The 18490-nt window shown below is 36.3% G+C and overlaps 3 protein-coding genes across 4 annotated transcripts; 2 read left to right on the forward strand and 1 right to left on the reverse strand.

Moving 5' to 3' along the window:
* Window positions 1-4021: 4021 nt before the first annotated feature.
* Window positions 4022-9252, forward strand: LOC114715884 (uncharacterized). The gene is made up of 5 exons (XM_028900793.1): window positions 4022-4374; window positions 5343-5404; window positions 5486-7738; window positions 7839-7947; window positions 8346-9252. Exons 1-5 carry the CDS (start codon window positions 4266-4268, stop codon window positions 8978-8980), a joined length of 3168 nt encoding a protein of 1055 aa, XP_028756626.1. The 5' UTR covers window positions 4022-4265; the 3' UTR covers window positions 8981-9252.
* Window positions 9253-9624: 372 nt separating this feature from the next.
* Window positions 9625-12197, reverse strand: LOC114715874 (pentatricopeptide repeat-containing protein At1g20230). Its single transcript, XM_028900781.1, has one exon. It carries the CDS (start codon window positions 12074-12076, stop codon window positions 9827-9829), a length of 2250 nt encoding a protein of 749 aa, XP_028756614.1. The 5' UTR covers window positions 12077-12197; the 3' UTR covers window positions 9625-9826.
* An 828-nt stretch (window positions 12198-13025) lies between these two features.
* Window positions 13026-17833, forward strand: LOC114715875 (DNA polymerase epsilon subunit B). Of its 2 annotated transcripts, none has more exons than XM_028900782.1 (13): window positions 13026-13233; window positions 13324-13501; window positions 13766-13919; window positions 14068-14199; window positions 14812-14889; window positions 15271-15375; window positions 15505-15585; window positions 15690-15820; window positions 16024-16118; window positions 16195-16294; window positions 16418-16532; window positions 16638-16748; window positions 17359-17833. In XM_028900782.1, the coding sequence occupies exons 1-13, from the start codon at window positions 13065-13067 to the stop codon at window positions 17497-17499; spliced, it is 1590 nt and encodes a 529-aa protein (XP_028756615.1). In that variant the 5' UTR covers window positions 13026-13064; the 3' UTR covers window positions 17500-17833. The 2 variants fall into 2 exon arrangements, with proteins under 2 accessions (XP_028756615.1, XP_028756616.1); XM_028900783.1 differs by having other exon boundaries at window positions 14812-14871.
* The last annotated feature ends 657 nt before the right edge of the window (window positions 17834-18490 follow it).

The following is an 18490-nucleotide window of genomic DNA, read 5'->3' on the forward strand; positions in this document are numbered from 1 at the left end:
GCTTTAGCCAAAAAAAAAAGTTGAAGTCCCAAAAAAAAGGGAAAACCGTACCCAAAAAAAGGCATACAGGTTAGACCGTGGACAAAGCTACAATTTCAAGGATAGGCTGGTAAAAACTCTTATAAAATCTGAGTTTTTTTTCTCCCGACAAAATGTATGGGTTACAGAAGCAAGAAGTTAGTTTCATGCATTGTGTTAAGGAATGGGTTTCTTAATTTTTAGGGTTATTATAATTTTTGGTCTATCAATTTTGCTTTCATTTTAATTTTAGTTTTTTAAGTTTCAAACTATAGGTTTTGATTCCTCAAATGGTAAAATAGGCTAATTTTTTGTTAGATTAAAGGACCGATATTTTAAATGAAAAGAAACTCGAGAGACTAAAATCTATGATTTGAAATTTTAGATATTAAAACTAAAATAAAAATAAACTTGAAGGACCAAAATTTATGTTAACCGGAATCTTCTTTTTAAAAAAATTGGTTTATGTTATAAAGACATACAGAACTAGATTCTGAAACTGCTGCCGTGACTATAGACCCACAAAACTGTTTCTGGAGATTCAAGTGAGCTGTAGAATAAGTTGTGTGATTCCTATAAGTGAGAGACTTGTACGATTTTATTATTTTTTAAACTTGATGAAATCATCCATTTTGAATTTGAATTACCTGTATTTAGTAAATGAGTGTATTAAAGATGATAAAAACATAAAAATTAATACAAAAATAAGTGAACTATATATATGTACTCTATATTTCTATTACCAATGTCTCACTTTCTTCATGGCTTGTATATATTGAAAATTACGTTCTTTCCTAGTACATGTCCTAAACGAAAAAAAAAAAAAACAGATAAATCAAATGATTAGGCGGAAGAAATATATTTTTCTTAAAAAAAAATTGAGTGTACCTCTATTTTTATGGTGTCAATTTCTCCGAGCATATGATTCTTATTTTTGTATTTCCATCTCTCTTTCAAATTTTCTCTTATACTACTACCTCCGATCTTTAATATAAGACCTTATTTGACTTTTATTTTGGTACTAAATATAAGACTCCAACCCACTTTGTCTCTCATATTTATATATTTTTTCTTCTAAAATAGTCCTTTTAACAATGGTAATTCTAACCAATACACTTGATTAGTAATGATATTTTAAGAAAAACAATCTATTTAAGACAAATAACTGACTCAACTTACTTTCTTAATCTCTTCAAATTAGTCAACTATCTCTTATAATTAGACCGGAGGTATTATTTCAATCCTTAATATAAAATTATATAATCTGGGAATTATTTTGGTTTTATTAATAAACCGAAAATATAGTGTGACACCTACTTGAACCATATGAGTCGCCATTGTGATTATGCTGCGGCAACTTCATCAAAGCTCTGATTTGACTCCCAACTTCTGAGGCTAGCAATCAAATTATATTTTTTTGGCAGAAAATTTGAAAAATTAATGCATTTTTAAGATAACAAAAGAAAAATGCCCATTACAATAATCTCCTCCACCAAATTCAAGGTACCGCATGGGTAACAACGGTTAGTTGGGATGTTCATGTTGGCAGAGAATAATAATCACGGAAGGACCATATTATACAATAAGTAGTTGGCAAAAAAATCATACGATAAACAAATGCTACAATAAATAGAAGTATTATTAAAAAAATTTAATATAGGAGATAAGAGAACAAGACCTCATATTTAAAATGAAGCCAAAATTTGAGAATCACCCGTCCAATCCTTGATGTACTAATTATTTATCTAATTTAGGTAGAATAAAGAAGTTAGTTAGATTACTTAATTATGTGTAACATAATTCTTCTAACATAATCTTTTAAAACATTAGTTCATATATTATTTTACTCCTCCGGTCCTTAATATAAGACCCAATTATTGAGTTGGTTTTGGTTCTAAATGTAAGAACCATTTCTTATATTTATCAATTTTCTCTAAATTATCCTTATAGATACTTCCTCAACCATAATCAAGTAGGAGAGGAAGATGAGGTATTAAGAAAGATAATTATGGTATTTTAGGAAAAAAGTGTCACATTTTTTGTAATTAACTAACTTATCTAACTTCCTTAATGTAATCAAATTAGTTAAATGGGTCTTATATTAAGGATCGGAGGAGTATAAGTTAGGAAAACTAGTGATATAAATCTGAAGGACAATTTGGTCATTTTGCATGTTGTATTTTTGGCCTTGAAAACACGTTGCAGCCTCTTTCATTTGATCATTTTCTTTTAGGTATTTCTCAACCTAACTAATTTTACACAAAGCGGCGAAATTGTCCTTCAAATTTACATCAATTAGTTTAAAAAAGGTGATAAGTATGATAGATAAAATAAATTAAACTCATTCGTGTTAACATCAAAATTTGCTGTCAAACTAGATCCTATGTCCTATATTTACAACATGAGGAGTATCTAGGAATATACATGAAATCATTGGGTTTATATCCTTTAAATTCATACACACACACACAGAACATCTGCGGAAAAACAGAGAAAAGAGACAATGATGAGTGAAATGATAAAATTTAAGCCCCATGCATAATTACGCTCTAGGATATTATTGCTTTTGGGAATGTGTGGACACATGAATAAAGAGTATTTAGCTTTTGCAATATACCACCTCTGGTATAATAAATAGGTGTTATTTTTCCTAAAATATCCTTACTAATCAAGTATATTGGCTAGAATTACTATTGCTGGAAGGAGTATATTGGGAAAAAATGCATAAATATGAGAGACAAAATGAATTGGAGTCTTATATTTAGAACCAAAATAAAAATCAAACAAAGTCTTATATTAAGGACCGGAGGTAGTATATACATACATATAAATATATATATGTATATATTTGTGTCTCTCTGTATGAGATTATAAATTCTTGAGGAATTGGAGCTGAGTGGAATGTGAGGGCCAAGGAATAGTTTTTTGAGGGAATATATTCACAGAAGAGGGAAAAAGAAGGAAAAGCTTAGGGAGGAAGCTCAACTTCAAGTCTTAGTCATTGCTTGCATTACAATAAAAGTTAGATGCTTATACCCACTTCCACGCACTCAGTGACTGAGACTCATTTGGCAGTACACACCCATCATTTTCATACACACCCATCCTTTGTCACACAAATTCACACCCCAACTTCACACAGTTTCACTTTTCCCATTAATTCTGATTTAGTTCTCTTTTATGACAATCATTTGGTATCGATATGAAAAAAAAAAAGCACCCGAGACTTCAATGCAACAAAAAAAATTTTCATCACTTGGCAAGAATTTATGAGGCAGTTAATGAACGTGTGAATACAGGTTTGTTGAGATTGTCGTGTGAATACAGAAAAATATCTCGAGTTAGAGTAAAAGACTCGAAATAAAAGAAAAACAGAATATGCAAGTCGACTAAATCTTGAAGCATCTCCTTCAAAGAAAGAAAGAGATGTTAAAGAAGATTATGCCAGATCCGACATAAAAAAGGGTATAAAAAATTATATGAACAACATCAAAGCAGAACTTAATTGCTTTCTAAGAAGGCATTTGCTTTTTCAATTAAGCTGGCGTGATTGCTTAAATGAAAGAATAATGAATGCATGAAAATGGTTCCCCTTCTTTTTTCCCCTGAATGACTGCACTGTTTCTCTTGAATAAGATCTCATTATCAAATCATATTTTGACCTCTCCGATAAGTGAGAAACAAATGAGCTTCAAATATTGAGATTTTCTTGACATACAAATTGTTGAGGTTCAAAATTATAATTATTGTGAGTACACAATATAAAAACTTTTCGTGATTTTCCTTAGGTTAGGGGTGTTATTGCCCCTCACCCAAATGTGCCACAGTAAATCAAATTTAGATTTGAGTATTGTTAAATCCAAACTAAAATGGGAGTAACTCTTTTAGCATGGATTTTTCTATCCATTTGAGACCTTACACAAGAGGCATCCCTTTTGCCTGTAGTTAATTGAAAGAATAAAGTCTTACCCATTTGAGAAAAGAATTTATATCATGATAGAATTTTAGGATACACATGATTTTCAAACTCACAGAAACCTCACCCCATTGTGTTTGCTTCTTGATGACAGAATTAACACTTCACCCAACTCTGATAGCACCCTCTTACCCATTAAAGAAGCAGAACATTCCCTTCTTTTTCGTACCTGAAAAATGTAAGCCACACACATTGTAAAGCAATCCATTCTTCCATATTGCAAAGCTTGCAGTGTCAGAAGGCAAACGGCTCTAGTTTCAACCAGAAGAAGATGGCCAAGAGATCAGATTTTGCACAGAAACTGCTTGATGATTTGCGTTTAAGGAAAGAACGAATGAATGCATCTCAGAAATCAAGCCAATCCAAACAGCCTCCTGTAGGTAAGTTCATTGTGGCTGGTGATTCTCACTTTCTTTTCTTCTTTCTTTCTTTCGAGTCTGTGAAATACCACTTCTTTTGCCCAGTGGAGCTGGAACAGAATTGTGTATGACTCTTCATTTAGACCTGTGTTAATGATGCAATGCGTTGTATTCAGGCAGAAAGCACGTAATTGAGTATTCTAATCTACATATGAAATATCATGCATAATTGAGTATTCTAATCTGTATATGAAACATCTCAGCATGAGATATATAAATAATAACATCCTTGTAGGATGGAATTTAAAAATATATAAATCTTTTGACGTTTTCCCCATTTGTTAGACTATTTTGGAATCTGGAAATCAAATTTTGAACAGATGTATTGATATTATTAACTTATTCAGTATGATTCCAGATTTTCTTGTCTCCAGATGGGATGGGGATCGCTTGCTTCTTTTTGTCTTCAAATATTTTTTTTGTATTAGGATTGTTTTTCCTGCAATTTACTATTAGCAAGAAACAAGTTGAACAGTTCAGGAGTCCCCTTCTAGCTACTCAGCAAGAAAGTTTATTGTATTTAGTCGAAGACAAAATCAGCGCCCCTTAGATTCAAATTCTTAAAAAGAATTCCAAGAAAACCCAGTAAAAGAGAGCTATAACCGTACGAGTTTGGGATCCTTTGTAATACTACCATAATATGGTAAGAGAGAGTGGCACAAAAGATGAGAATATATATGGGATCCACTTTATTTATGTTTTTTTTTAAAAAACGCTCATTCTTTATCTTCTTTTCATCTTTCCATGTCACTATAGGCAATAATTTATTTACTGTAGACAACCACAATTCATTATTTACAATCAGCTTTAACGTCAAACTTTGGCAACTAATTAACATCCTTGCACATACACGAAGGAAGTGAACATATTTTCTCCCTTGCATGTAATAAACCCCATGTGATCTAATTGTGCCAAACATGCTCATGCAGATGCATATGCATATTCCAAGCAAACGCAAAGGGGATCCAGGAGTTATAAAGGAAGCGAAAGTGTAAGTATGCTATGATACTTTCTGTGTCCATGAAAGCAAATATTATGAAACTGTCACTGAGATTTCTTTCATGCGCTGCAGGTTAGTTCCAGAACTGGGAACATGCCAAATAGGGCCAGCAGAAGCCATAGATCAACAAAAACCGGAGAAGTTTCAAATCAGATTGTTCCATATGGGACAGTTCAGAGGTTGGAGCAAAGTGGTGATATGTCCTTAGCCCTGGCTTTTCCATTTGAGAATGGAGGGAAAATAAGAGGAACTGATTCTTTCACTGGTTCAATCATGAGTTTCTTTAGCCAGCTTAAAAAGGGAACATTGAGCTTTGGCAAGATGGAACGACGAGGCAATTCGGGTCGAGAATTAGCTTCAGCTAGTCAGTTCCCTGCTCTCTCTCCTGTGCAGATAAATGAGATATACAAAGGTGCACAGAAATTAAACCAGATATTAAGTGCCTCCAACTCCAATGGTCTTACCATAGATAGACAGTCAATAGAATTTGCAAAGGAATTATTGCAAGGTGCTATAAATTTGGAGGAGTCCCTCAGGATCATAGTAAACCAGCAGAAAAATTCAGAGTTCATCGTGACGCCACAGAAGAAAACTCGGATCATATTATTAGAGGATGATGATGATGATGGTAATGAAGATGATGAAAAAACCAACACTTCGGAGCAAAAGCAACTGGCACCACCAGTTTTCTCCTTTGACAAGCGCCCTAAACACTCTCAAAACCTTCAAGGAAATCAAAACACAAGTCTCATGCAGACAAATTACTCCAAAGGAAAAAAATTAAATAACGGAAAGCAAGATGTCAACACATCTAAATTGCTTCCTCATCATAAGCGATCATCTAGCTATGGCTCTAACATGAAGAGTCTCAATGCTCTTTCTGAACAAAATAATCAGTTGGCCTCAGTGCAATCTGATCCAGACATGAGTATGATACCAAATGTAATAGCCAAGCTGATGGGTTTGGATAATCCGCCAGAGAAAGTGGAAGGGAAATACACCCAACAGAGGGATTCCAGTTCTGCACAAAAGATAGAAGGAATGACATTCAAGCATACTTCAAAAGGAAGTGAGAAGAAGATGGAACTGAAGAGCAGACAAACAGAGAATTTGTTACCCCAGAAAAAGCAAAAAGTGATAGAAGCTTCTACCATGCCTGCAACCCAGCATAAGGAGCTTGGTGTTGATAAAAGTTTGAATATGCGGAAGGCCAAATCTGGGGCGGTCGCTGATAATGGAATAAAATCATTGAAAAGCTCAGATACGGGCAGCATAAAAAAGAACAAGCAAAATGACAGTACTATGAGGGTCAATTTTATCAGAGAGAGTCGAATAGGGGTTCAGGAGAAAGGAAGAAGACAGGATCACACAACTAACAGAGAACAGAAAGGCACAGTGAAAGGCAGAACCAATGATCTAGTTCTAAATAACATGCTGAATCAGATGGAACAAGTGAATCGAAGATCGGAAGTTAAATCTTTATTGCAGGAGCAAAAGGAAACCAATGGAAGCCTTCATCAATCTGAAAAGAGACACACAAACATGCACATCTTAGCAAATCAAGAAATGTCTCAGAATCATCTTGGAATTCAGGAGTCAAGCTTGGTCTTGAAGTACGGGCCTCGGGAAGAGAAGCATAATAAAGAACAGCGGCCCCAGCTGAGTGAAAAGCAAATGTTAAAGGGAAGATCACAAAGAGGGAGTGAACCTCCATCCAGTAATTTATCCAAACCCCCGCATGAGTTGTTCAGTTCTCAGAAGAAGCAGCTATTCGTAAACCATGTTGTATCACTTGAGCACAATTTAGCAGAAAATTCCGGTGCTGTGAATTCGGACCGGTCTTCAATTAGCTACTATGATAATCTAGTCAGAGATGAAGTCTCCAATGGCTTACATATGCAAATCAACGAGATGAATAAGGAGTCAACTCAGCTTTCCTCTCCAAGAGATCAAGTCAAGGGAAGGCAGGGCGTCCTGAAAGTGATGGTTGAAAGAAGTGTCCACAAAATAGCTGACAAGAAGGTAAAGAATACTAAAAAGCATAAAAGTGATATGCCAGGAAAGATTGATGAGGTGCTGACCCGAAGAAATGGAAAAATTCTCCAAATCCCGAAACAAATAAAGCAACAGAGTCCCATTATGCAACAAGTGATGCAAAGAACATCTGACAAGTTTAATGTCTCAAAAGAAGCTGAGCAAGAAAGGGTGGGCTCCTCCAAAGAAGCAGACACATGTATCATTAGCTCCAATAGACCAGTAGCTACCACTGAACCATCGGAAGTGAGATGCTCACAGGAATCAGAAGCTTTAATTTCCAACTATTTGGTAAGCATTAATTGTCTCATGGGAGCAAAGCAAGTATATAAATATATATAACTCAAGTACTGATAACCTTTCTTCCAAATCCTTGTTGTATATTTTGCAGCATCAAGGCGTGAAGTCAGTGACAATCAGAGATTTGCAAGATCAAGCTGCTCTTGTGACAGCAGATGAAGGATTGGAGTCAGGCCAAATTGCACCATGCACCATGAATGGTGAGTATAACTCTGAATTTCAGTGAAACTTCTCTTTCATGAATATCACAGTACCTCCAGTTATAGTGCATGTTAAGGAATGACAGTAATTTTGGGTTAGCTGTCATTCACTATCTTCATTCATATTCCGTGAGGTCATTATACTTTTCACAGCATCCACAAATTATTATTTTCCTTCCTGCTCATCAGAGCGGAACGGTGGCCCACAAACGGAGGGAAAAGCCTCAATTACTATGCTCATATATTACACAAATCCAGAGATTACGTATCTCATTTATTTACTACTTTTTCTGTCTCATGACATTGACCCTTTTTTCTTTTTTTGGTTACCATGATTTTCGGTATAAAATAATGTCAAAGCAAATTTACAGATTTTAGTTAACATTTTTAATATACAGGAATGCATGAAGACAGGATGAGCATGAACTCTCACGTACAAGTGCAAGGCAAGATTTTTTGCCCTAAACCACTCACAGAAAGCGAAAACCGTCTAAAGTGGAACTTGATCAAGAGTCAGTTATTCCTCAACACTGCAGAAACAATTTTCAGATTTGACATGCCATATAGCACTCCCCTTGGCAGTGGTTGGGATAATCAAGACTTAAGCAGCAAACTCATGTTAGACTGTGGATATGAAGTCATGAAACGAAAAGGGATAAGACAAGAGTTCAAAGTTCATCCTTGCTCAAAGGCATCAACCAGTACCATTAGAATTAGATCCTTAGATGACTTGGTTAGGCAGCTGAATGAAGACATAGAGAAGCTAACATTATACGGAAGAAGCAGGATTTCCCAAGTTGAAATTGAGGACTACCTTCCTAAAATGCTAGAAAATGACGTGTACAATAAGGATCCAGATATCGACTGTATGTGGGAGTTGGGTTGGAATGATGATACGTTTGCCTTTATTGAAACATATGAGGCTATAAGAAACATGGAAAAGCATCTTCTTAATGGACTTTTGGATGAGATCACCAGAGAACTTTGGCATTTTCAAGGACTGACTATGATAGCCACTAACTCAGCTGAATGAGACAGATACTACCAAAGAAAGGGAAAAAGAAAAAGAGAATTTGTGTGTAGTTTCTTATGCGATTTTTTGAATTGTAATTTATTGCAAGCCTTTTATTTTATTTTATTTCTATGATTTCTAGCCTCATATAAACCCATCAAGAAAATGGTACTTGTTCTTTCCACCAAAGGCATTTCAATTTCTGGGAAGGCCAGAGGAACACCCAGATGTGGAAGGGTGTGCGTGTGCGTTTCATTTTTCAAGTAGTTGGAAACATAAAAACTTTTTGGCTATTTCTTTCTGTGACATCGTCCTTTAATTCGTGAAACTTGCAATATGCAGTAACAGGATAAATTTTAATAAACAAAGTTGTTTCAACTTCATGATATTTTGGTGTTTAATGAAACTTAGGCAAGTAAACGCTAGGCCTATTTGATACATCAAATGAAATAAAATAAAAATAGAGAATAGCATGGAATAAAAAAGAAAACATATTGAAAAAACGACTTTGGACTTAAAATTGCATCTCCCATTCCTGGATTAAAAAATTAATTAAAAAAATACAATTTTTATCGAACAATTGTCATCCAAGTGTAATATATTTTGGATATTTTGATTTTTGCATAAGTTTCTACATTCTAGCCAAACAATACGAGTACTAAAAATTGGAAAGGATTTAGCATTTTATAAAGTAACAAAAATATGATACACAAATCCTTATTCTGAAGATGTTAATCGATCGAGTTAACTTAATGTAAGCACACGTCATCATGGTTAATGTGCTTCTGTTTGTTGATCAGCCGAAAGAACCAATGGCACAGAATGAACTCCTCTTGGAGAGGAATTCAAAGGCTAACCAAAAATAATTCACCAATGTTCCCCACATGAGCAAATACCATCTTTGAAATGATGAAAACGATTTGTATCTCTGACATATATTTCCCTTTGTTCAAAGCTGGATATGAATTTTATAACAGCATGGCAGTCATCACAGATTCGCAGGTTCTTAATCACTTGAAGAGGTTGCCCAGGACTTGTGTTCAGTAATCCTAATACTACAGCCAACTTCTCGCTGTGCCCACACAATATCTGTGCCTTATCTTGCTCTTCAACATCTTGCAGAACATTATTAGTATCAGGATAGTAGCCAAACTTATTCATTTCAATATTCAGTTTATCCAACTTTTCCAGGATCAGTCCCATTTGTGGATGTGAGTTGTCCCCAGCTAGAAGCATATGAACTCTGCGTCCTAACTCAATCCAACTGCAGCCCGGGTTTTTCCTAAGTCCCATACTCTTCATCACACCTCGTATTCTATTCACCTCACCCCACATACCCTTTGAGGCATAGATATTGGACAGAAGAATATAACTCCCAGGATTGTCTGGTTCCAACTCAAAAAGCTTCTTTGCAGCAATCTCACCTAACCTCAGGTTATGGTGAACTTTGCAAGAGCTTAACAATGCTCCCCAAATACAAGCATCGGGTTGAAATGGCATTTTCTTGATAAGAGAATAAGCTTCTTCAAGTTTTCCTACACGACTTAGCAGTGTCACCATGCATGCATAATGCTCCAATTTGGCTTCAACGCCATGTTCAGTGGACATGCTGTTAAAATAATGCCATCCTTCTTCTGTTAAGCCATTCTGGCTGCAGGCAGATAACAGGCAAATGAAGGTAATAACGTCAGATGTCTGGCCACTCTGCTGCATCATATGAAACATCTCTATTGTTTCCCTCGCATTTCCATGCATAGCATATCCTCTCATTATCGCATTCCAAGAAACCAAATTTCTGGCTGGCATTCTATCAAAACAACGCCGAGATAACCGGATCCTTCCACACTTGGCATACATATCTATTAGAGCACTACCTACATATACATCGTCAACTATTCCTTTTCTGATAGAGAAGCAATGGATTGCCTTTCCGTGCGTCAATGCTGCAATATTTCCACAAGCAGGAATCAGGCTTGGGATTGTGATAAAGTTAGGCTCCAAGCCTGATTCCTGCATCTCTCTAAAGAACTCCAAGGCTTCCAAGTCTTTCCCATTCTGGGAGCAACTTGCTATCATTGATGTCCATGTCACAACATTCAATCCCATTCCTTGGGCTTTGAATCGCCTGAATACCTCCAATGCAGTGTCAACAAGACCATTACGTGACAACCCTGTAAGAAAAGCATTGCACAAACCTATTTCCGTCTGGTCAGATTCATCAAACAACTGTGACATCTCGAGTGCACAGGCACATCTTCCATACATGTCTATAAGCGCACTGACCACAAACTTGTCTGATCCAATGCCCTGTTTGTTCACATAACCATGAACCTGGGTGCCCATTGTCAAGTCCTCCAAGTGTCCTACAGCAGGAAGAACACAGGAGATAGTAGAGCCATCCGGGCGAAAGCCTTCAGAGAACATCATTTGAAAAAACATCAACCCCTCAACATGTGACCCGCTATTACAGAGCCCAGCTATCATACCATTCCATGACACCAAATTTGGTCCCACGCCCTTATTTCTCATCTCATAAAATAGTTCCTTCGCCTTGTCCCCAAGTCCCTGACGAGAGCAGCCAGCAATCATAGCACTCCAAATAACAACGTCTTTCTCAGGCATTCTATCAAACAATATCTGTGCATCTCCAATCTGGTGACATTTCAAATACATATGCACTAAAGATGATTCTACTATTGAATCCGAAGCCAAGCCCGATACATAAGCAGCCCCATGAACCTGTCGCCCTGCTTTCAGAGCCTGTAGTCCAGCGCAAGCCTTTATGGCGCTAGGAAGGACATAACTATCCGGCACCAAACCCCGAGACAACATTTGAGAGAATACACGCAACACATGGTCAAAATGATTCAATTTCGCAAAAGCATGAATGAGAGTGGAGAAGGAAAACAAATCCGGTTCGGGAATAGAATCGAGGACAAGATTGACATCGTAAAAGCATAGATTATTAGCATAGACAGAAAGGAGCCTGGTCGTAAGCTGGACATTGCCAAAGAGTCCAGCTTTGAGAATGTGAGCGTGAGCCTGTCGGACCTGCGATAGAGAAGCAGAGGCTGAACTGACGCAGTTGAGGACGGTTTGGTATATGCTATAAAACATATGGGAAGTTTTTATTATTCTTCACTGAGAACTGCTTTTTATTCTCAGCGAACGCTTTAGTAAGAACTACAGGAAGGAAGAATTCAGCAGTAGCAGGGGTATAATTTGATCTCTTCTTGTTTACATGAATCAAGAACTACGACATGGTCGAACGAAGGGGAAGAAAAAGCAATGCGATTGTAAAAATTGATTAAAAATGGTAACTTTGAAGCGGGTGGAGGCCGAACCTACAATATAACTCCATTGCCCCCACCCGGCTCGCACGAATCCGCAGGAAGTAAATTTTTAAATGACTTTTTTTTTTTTAATTGTTGCATTAATCATCAATGAAGAAAAAAATAGAAAAAATTGCAAACAAAGATCTCCTAATATGTAAAATTATGATTTGAGATTCTTAATTTGAAAAATAGTAAAAAATACCCGATCTTACTTTTATAAATATAAAATCGTGATGAATTTCTAAAATACCTCTCAACTAAATGACAAGTTGACTATAAAAAATGACAAGTTCATTTTAGTGAGCGATAATTTCAGTAGATCAAATCACAACTTGGCTGAGAGTATGTCAAATAACGAGTTGACTATTGGAAATTATAAGTTCACTTTAGCGAATGACAACTTCAGTAAACCAAATCACAATTTAATTGAGGGACATTTTAGATATTTCATTCACATTTCATATTTACAAAAGTGAAACTCTGTCTTTATTTGCTATTTTTTAAGTTTAGAATCCTAAAGCGTAATTTTACATATTAGGAGTCTTTCTTTATAATTTTTTCAAAAAGTACTTGTGGAATTGTAACCGTACAAAAAATGAACGGCCGGATCTCGAAATTCGTTCCCGAGTTCCAATACGGGGCGGGATTGCCCTTTTCCATCATTCTTCCCGCCACTGGTCTCTCGGCAAAATAGATTTTTCCCGCCGAATCCTCCAGTCCGCAGACACACACACACACAGACAGACAGAGAGAGAGACAGAGACAGAGAGATGAGCGCATCGACGACGAGGAAGAAGGTTCAGCGTAAGTGTAAGATCAGAGGCTACACTCTCAAAGTAGACGCTCTTGATGAGATCCTTTCCTTCGTAAGTCGATTTGATGCCGCTGATGAAGATGAAGCTATCGATCTCCTCCTCGATCAGCTCGAACACGAATCATGTGAGCTTTAATATTGAAAGTTTTCTACTTGTGTTTTCGATTTCAGCCCCCAACTAATCCTTTCCGCTTCTAATTTCTTCGAAATGGCAGTGAAATCTACAATAATCGACAAAGAACCGGTGCATCGTGTGGTGAGCCTGCTGTTAGAAGCGGAAGCAGCGGTTGAGGAGAGCTCTGATGCTGTTGGCATTGGTTCAGTCTTTCGTGTCGTCGATGCATTCTTAGTCCCTAAATTTCGATACGACCCTATCAAAAAGCAATTCTACGAGTAGGTCCCATTCTGGGTGGTTTCTGTTAAATAATTTACTTTTTGTGCTGAAGAATTGCTGGGAATTTCAATGCCTTATCTACGAAGACTATTGAACTGGACTTAATTTCAAAGCCTGTGACTCTGATCGGGACTCTTAACTGTATAAATGATCCGATAAAAGCATGCTATAAAGAAGTTTGAGGATTGCGATAAGACTTGTATATCATAAGTCAAAGTTTAGGCCAATGCTTAATGTATTGTGACTCATGTCTTTTATTCTAGGCATACAAACAGCTTACCTATTCATGGGGAAGCATCGGCAAAAGCGGCTCTGTACAGGGACAGATTTCTGTTGCTGTTCCAGAGGCTCTCTCGTGACCAGCATTTTGCAAAGCCTGCTTTTGATTCTGAGTCTTCGTATTTTGGAAGCTGTGAGGTATTACTCGATGCACCAACTGGGTATAATTTCCAGGGACTCTTTACTTTTGTAAAAATGTGACAACTGTCTTTGATGCATTTAACATGGTGAATATGTTCTTAGAGAGGATAAATATGATCTTAAAATGCAATGCTGTGTTTGGCAGATATCTCCCATCCAATCTCTGGTTGGGCAAACTGGTAGAAGATGGATCATGGGAGTGATATCACAGCTGGAGGATGGGCATTTTTATTTAGAAGACCTAACTGCTTCGGTTGAAATCAATTTATCTACTGCTATATCCTTTTGTTATTTGAGAATGGTACTTTATTGGAAGAGCTCTATAATTGCTTAAAGTACATTAAGTAGGTTTTCTTGGGAGCAAAATATTACAATTGATAGTTTAAATTGCGTCCTACTTCAGTGAATTAAATTGTTGCATAAATATCCCATTTGTTACTAAGGGGGGAATGGGATCTTTTTCCTTTTCCTTTTTGCAATATCTATTTTTACATTTGCAGATATTACTCAATAATTTTTATCCTCTCCTTTTGTCACTTTTTTTAAAATAAGAACATGAGCGTTTTTCTCACTCTCCCAATCAATGTTTTTCCCTATTTCATTTCCCAATTCAATTCTTGTTACTCTCTAGTTCTTGACACTTGACTGACATGGTTGAGGAACATTAACGTTTGATAACCCGCTTTATATTGGTCGATCCAAAGAGTGAGTGTAGCTTATGTATTGTTAGATTGTGCTAAGTGATTGGAGAACTTTGGTAACAGGCGATCGAGATGGAATTATGTATATTCATAATCTTTTATCTTTTCTTACGCTGAAACTTGCACAACAATTCAATACTCCACTAAAAGGATTGTGTAGCAGTATTAGTTTCTTTGACAATCAATACAAGATAACTACAGGATTCTTTACAGAGAACACCATAATTGTGGCAGAAGGTGAGATGCTGGTGAGCGGTGTCTTTCAGGTTGCTTACATGTCCTTCTTCAGCAGCTTTACTTGTCCTTTATTTCACAATATTTGTTAAACCAATTATTTGGTTTTGTATAAGCTTTTATTCAGCCCTCAAATGTATTTAAGATGAAGAATCACTACAGACCCTGTACAGCTTCTGGTTGCCCTTCGCAATATCTCTTCCCAGTACAACTGTAGTGCATGACCTTAAAAAATAAGGCTGAAATCATGAATGCGTATTGGACTCATAGCTAATGGGCAACGTTAAGTCATTTGGAGTGTTCAAGTTCATTTAATAATGATTGCATTTGCATCGTCATACTTTTCCTTGAAGAATTCATTAATATTGTCATTTTGAGTTTTGAATTATGGGCATATTCTCCTTTTTTATCAGGTCTTAACATGTGGATTCCCCCCATTGGAGGATAGAGGCAAGTCACTAAAATTAAGCGGGGGACATGACTTTTTTGGAGGTGGCACTTATACTAAAGAGGAAACTGTATCCTGAACTCACTACTCACCTTATCCTCACTTGGTTGCCACTGATATTTATTCCTTTCCTAATGTTCTGCCTAGCATCTGTTAGATTCACCAATGAATTTGTACTTGACCTATACCATTTCAATAGATCAGACTAGCAGAGATGGAAAAGAGAGCAGTCAATGACATGTTTGTTATAGTGTCTGATATCTGGCTAGACAGTGAAGAGGTGATTGGAATCTTCAATATCTTCTCTTTTCTTTTATGTCCTTTATCACCTTGCTTTTTAGAAGTGGCTTCATATAATCTTGATGCTGTTTCTCCGTAGAGAAGGCTATGGGAAAGCTGAAGATTGTCCTGGATGGTTTTGAGAGTGTGGAAGTGGTCCCTTCCTTGTTTGTTTTCATGGGAAACTTTTCTTCTCATCCATGTAACCTTTCTTTTCATTCTTACTCAAACCTCCGGTGAGTGCAGCTTTGGGTTGATTTTTTTATTTCATGTGAACTATGATAGGAAAAGCAACAAATTAGAAACACATAACTGTGATGCGGTAGAATTGGTCTTGTACTTAGAGAACAATTAGTCCTAACTACTTTGGCTTAATTAATTATGTAAAAAATGTTAATTTGTCGTGAGAATAACACTTGTCATATGCATCTACCTGCAGGTTGCAGTTTGGTAAGCTAGGGGAAACGATTGCTGCCCATCCACGGCTAATAGAGAAAAGTCGATTTTTGTTCATCCCAGGTCCTGATGATCCAGGTATTTGATTTCATTTGTAATAAGTATCTCTTACTTCTTTTTCCTTGCATCATATCACTATGCCGTGTTTTTTCAGGTCCTTCAACAGTTCTACCTAGATGTGCTCTGCCAAAATATTTAACTGAGGAACTCCGGAAGCATGTTCCCAATGCCATATTTTCAAGCAATCCTTGCAGGTTAGTGTTTGTCTAAATTAGATTTTTTTGAGATGTTTTCTGCAGCTTTGCATGTTTGTGCTTGCTATAGGAGCTGATAAAGCGTTTGAGTATTCTTACTACATAAGAATTTTGTGGCCGCAGGATCAAATTTTACACTCAAGAGATTGTATTTTTCCGCCAGGATTTGCTGTATAGAATGCGCCGATCATGTTTAATGCCACCTTCTATGGAAGAAACTGATGATCCCTTTCAGCATGTAATTTATTCCTTTACTGAGCGTTTTCTACCATTTTTCATTGATTAAACTGACTTTTTGGATAACATCCACTAACCCCAAGATTTTGAATTTATAATAATGCAGCTTGTTGCTACCATAACCCATCAGAGCCATCTCTGTCCATTGCCTCTAACAGTACAACCCATCATCTGGAACTATGATCACTGCCTATATCTTTATCCCACTCCACATACGGTACTAATAGTCCAGTCTTGTTTAACGATATCAAATGTTGCTTTGCGAACTAAGTTGATGTTATCGTACTTCAATTTTCTGGGGATGCCTTTTTGGAAAATGGATTGCTAGCTATCATGAACTTGTGGTTCTTAAATGCTAGAATCTCCAATGTATTTACTTGTGTCTATCTTATCCTTGGTGAAATTGCAAATTGCAGTTTGTTGAAAAATGACTTTGGCGAGTAGATGATAACACCCCACTTCGCATCTATACTCCTTTTTCTGACTCTATCAGTTGATAATTTACATATTTAATTCATTACCCTCCAAACTCTTTGGAATGTTGTGGATCAAACTTACGATTCGACAGGATATTTATAGGCACCTTTAGTGGTCCAAAATCGAAGGAATACGATGTTTTATTTCATATGTAAATCTTAACAGCTGGTAATTTTCTTGTTATTGCCCAAACAAGGGTGGGGTGACAGTGATTTTTCCTTCTACAAGTGGGTCATGTGTAGTAAATAAAGTTATAAACTGGATGGTCTGCGAGAAAGAGGAGCATTTCCATTGAATTCAAATACTGGAAAGTGACTAGACGTTTGTTCCATTGTTATCCTCCGATGCAGATAATTTTGGGAGACAGAAGTGAGCAAAAAGCCTTCAAATACACAGGAATCACTTGTTTTAATACCGGTTCCTTCTCAATTGACAGCACCTTTGTGGCATACCGGCCATGCTCTCAGGAAGTAGAATTGTCAGCCTTGTAAGCATCGGAAAATTTTCCTTCAGTCCATCGGCCTCTAACCTCGGCATCACAGCGACAAGTGATTTAACCATTCTTCCGCAAGTGAATGCAGGGCAGTGCATGGGGCTGGAAATTTTGTACTCTTATTTTTTCTGTTTGGAGAATTGGGACTTTAGCTCCTGTATTACTTCATAACTTTATTACCACCTTGCTAATCAGTGGCAATTATTGTACAGTAGGAACAGTTTAGGGAGGATACTTAATGTTTTTTGTGTTCATTGAGCTGTCATGAGGCTCCAATAAACAATGTTATTGATGGATTACGGGTAAACAGAAGTTATTTACGCTGTCGTAAACATACTTTGTGCAGTCAAACCTAAAAATGTAGATATGTAATTAGAATTACTAAAAATCCATCCAAACGCAACTTTAACTTGTGTGTTCATTACATTGCGTTAGAGCTCCAATGAACAATAGTTTTGATACATTATGGCTAAAAAAGTTAGTTACACAGTACTAGGCTTGCTTTACGCATTCAAACAGCCAGTGAAGGGCAACAAAGCTACACACCTGAAGGATTTTAAATTGTGCAACGACTAATACATACAATTAATAGTGCCAAAATAAAAGGTTTATGCACAACTTTTATAGCAGAAATTGCTAAAAAAAATTACAACTTATTTGTAGTAAGTGCATTTTTTTTTTCTTTAATCATGTGCAGCATATTTTTAATTATGTGCAAAACAAAAAAAATATTTGTGCATAATTGAAATGAAGACCTTTTGGCAATTTTTCTATTTTTCATATTTTTATGATTGAAATTTTCAATAAAATATTATAACAACATGAATTGTTATTTATATTTTTTGACCTCAATGTGAACTTTTAATTATGATATATAATAAATGTATGATTTATAAATAACTATATACTCCTCCGATCCTTATTATAAGACCCCATTTGACTTTTTATTTGATCCTAATTATAAGATCCCAATCCATTTTGTCTCTTAT

The sequence above is a fragment of the Neltuma alba genome, unplaced genomic scaffold (genome assembly GCF_004799145.2).
Source record: "Neltuma alba isolate B1F8T4 unplaced genomic scaffold, ASM479914v2 tig00011618_pilon, whole genome shotgun sequence".
Taxonomy (NCBI): Eukaryota; Viridiplantae; Streptophyta; class Magnoliopsida; order Fabales; family Fabaceae; genus Neltuma; species Neltuma alba.